Below are 2,500 nucleotides of genomic sequence, written 5' to 3'. Positions count from 1 at the left end.
ATTTCAGTTATCGTCCATCAGTCATGAAAATCACAATTGTAGCACAGGAAACTTACCATAACTTCATTGCCCAAGATGTCATCCATCGGCATCCGAAGATCTGGCCGCCGGAAATGGTTATGATTGTCGAAGACAAACACCTCATCCAGGTACTGTGGCTCACGGCGTGGAACCCGCAGCGCCACCGTCCCGTTCTGATTGCTACGCCGCGGTTCCTTCGGAACGCGCAGTAACTTCGGTTTCCCGAAGGCGGCGAAAGGTTTCGTCGGTGGCTGCCCGCTCCTTGTACCATTCCCGACCATGGAACGGTTACCACCGGCCAACAGTTTCTTGTGATGACGACGCGTAACACCCTCCTGGGGTCCTGCGTGTGATGCCATCGTCGTCGTCGTCGTCGTCGACAAATCGGCTCGCCGTCGATTCGATCCTCCACGACGTCCTGTGGCCGTACCATTCCTCCCAACGATTGCCGGTGAAGGATCGATCGATTGCAGCAACACCAACCGTTCACCACCGGTCCAATTCGATGGGGTGGTGCATCCCGTGGCCCATTTCTGGGCACCGGCATCAGAGGAGCTACAATTGGTGGCCACCGTGCCGCTGGTCGGTCGCGATTGCTTCCGTGATTGCTGCTGAGATGAGCCACCGACGGTGCTCTTAGAACTATGATTACTATCACTGCCGCCACTGCCACCACCCTTGCCGCTGCTACCCGCTAATGTCACAGATTCCAATAAATTATGCTTCCTCTCGTCGTCGTCGTCGTCGTCGGTGGGTGCCCTGTGGCCGTTGGTGGGCTGCTTTCCCGTCCCTTCCTTCCACGCCCTACTACCATTACGCCCTCCTCTTTGGCTCTTGGAGGCCTGCGTGGCTGAGCCACGGCGCTGGTCACTTAGGTCACTAGACTTTTTAACATTCCGCCGGCCACCATCACCACCTGGGTCGGTGAAGCGCAGCTGCCGGGCACTGACCGCGAACGGGGCCCGCCGACGGCCACCATCGTCGGCAAAATACTGTCGGCGGTTCCGTTGGCTTTCGCTCAGATTGATCACCTTTATGTTCTGCCGGTGGTGATGGTGATGCTGGTGCTGTTCGTCGTCTGTCGATGGTTCGCCACGATGCTCCGGTGCTGGTGCTGGTGCTGGTGTCGTCGTGGTTGGCAGGCGACCCTTACGCTTTGGTCCACGCTGCAGCTGCTTGGTGCAGGTCGGGGCACAGATGCACTTTGGTCGATTGTGGCGCATCACGCAGCGCTTGTTGAGGCCACACTTGGCCCGCTCGCAAGTGTCTTGTGCTGTGAGCGAAAAGGGCGGGCAAAAAGGAGTAAAAAAGAGAGACAGAGGAGAGTTTGATTTCGTTTAATTTTCCTCAACATTGAACGCAGATTGCAGGCAGCCTGGAGCAAGGGATTTAGGAGGGGGCGCTTCGGTATTTATTTTTTGTGATACATATTTTTAACATGTTTTCCCTGAATGCTGATGCTTTCAAGAACATGGTGTCAAATTTTTGGATCAATCGAGGAATAACTGACAAAGATACAGATTTTATAAAATCCACTTTTCATACAAGGCGCATGTTTTCAGAGGCGGTGCCCATCGTACCATCAAAACTACTTGACCAATTGAATTGAAATTTTTAACACATAATTTGTACACCATTTGCTAGGTAGTCCCCTTAAAATTTCATTCAAATTGTTGATACTGTTTTTTTAAACAATTATGTAAATTTGAGATATCAGATAAATCGTAAAATGCATAACTTTTTCAATTTTAAAAATTTGCCAAAAATCGAAAAATGGGAAACTCAACAAAAACTCGACGGGACTACCTGGATAAACTTATAATCTATCAAAAGAAAATTGATGTGTATTTTTTGTTTTTGATGATTCATCACGCAGCTACGATGGGCACCGGAAAAAGTATCTTTCTGAAGACACGACTGCGTAAATTTGATGCCATGGATGAAGTTTTTATTAAATCTTCCACAAAATATAACTAAACATTCTTCAAAAGTTGTATTTTTACAAGCTCTTCATTTGAAAGAATAAAGATGAATGGTTACGTCACAAAAAATCAAAACTGATCCTTTTTGTTGGTCAAAAATTACCGAAGCCCCCCTTAAATGAAAACATCGAGAAAAAAAGAGAGAGAGAGAGAGAACTCACCTAGACAGGACGAACACGCCATCCCGTCGTTGAACGCGTTGATGAAGAAGAGCGTCACGTCCGTGATGTCCTTCTCGCTGAATCCTTTGCCGGCGCCACCGTTGCAGCAGCTTTCGCGCGTCACATTCCGCGCGAACAGTTGACTGCACTTGCCGGATGCGTTGGTCCTGCGAAGCCAACAGGTACCGGCTACCAAATAGAGAGAAAAAAGAGAGAGAGAGAGTGTGAGGTCAATTGAGTGACAAAGGAAAAAGCATAAACATTGACTATCGAATTTCCCTTCGGTGCATCGGAACATCGGAGTTTCGGAGTCAACAAATCCCGGAGGCCATGGTC

At 49.1% G+C, this 2,500-nt stretch overlaps 1 protein-coding gene across 1 annotated transcript in view; it reads right to left on the bottom strand.

The window, feature by feature from the left end:
* The window catches only part of LOC126577644 (uncharacterized), a 72,492-nt gene that overhangs the window by 27,578 nt on the left and 42,414 nt on the right, over positions 1-2,500 (bottom strand). The window contains exons 3-4 of the mRNA XM_050239426.1: positions 2,165-2,353; positions 57-1,294 (exon numbers count right to left, since the gene is read on the bottom strand). Coding sequence (XP_050095383.1) covers positions 57-1,294; positions 2,165-2,353 — 1,427 coding nt within the window. The remainder of the gene's footprint in view (positions 1-56; positions 1,295-2,164; positions 2,354-2,500) is intronic.

The sequence above is a fragment of the Anopheles aquasalis genome, chromosome 3, assembly GCF_943734665.1.
Source record: "Anopheles aquasalis chromosome 3, idAnoAquaMG_Q_19, whole genome shotgun sequence".
Classification (NCBI taxonomy): domain Eukaryota; kingdom Metazoa; phylum Arthropoda; class Insecta; order Diptera; family Culicidae; genus Anopheles; species Anopheles aquasalis.
The sequence above is the reverse complement of the archived record's forward strand: the minus strand, read 5'-3'. Positions and strand labels throughout refer to the sequence as shown.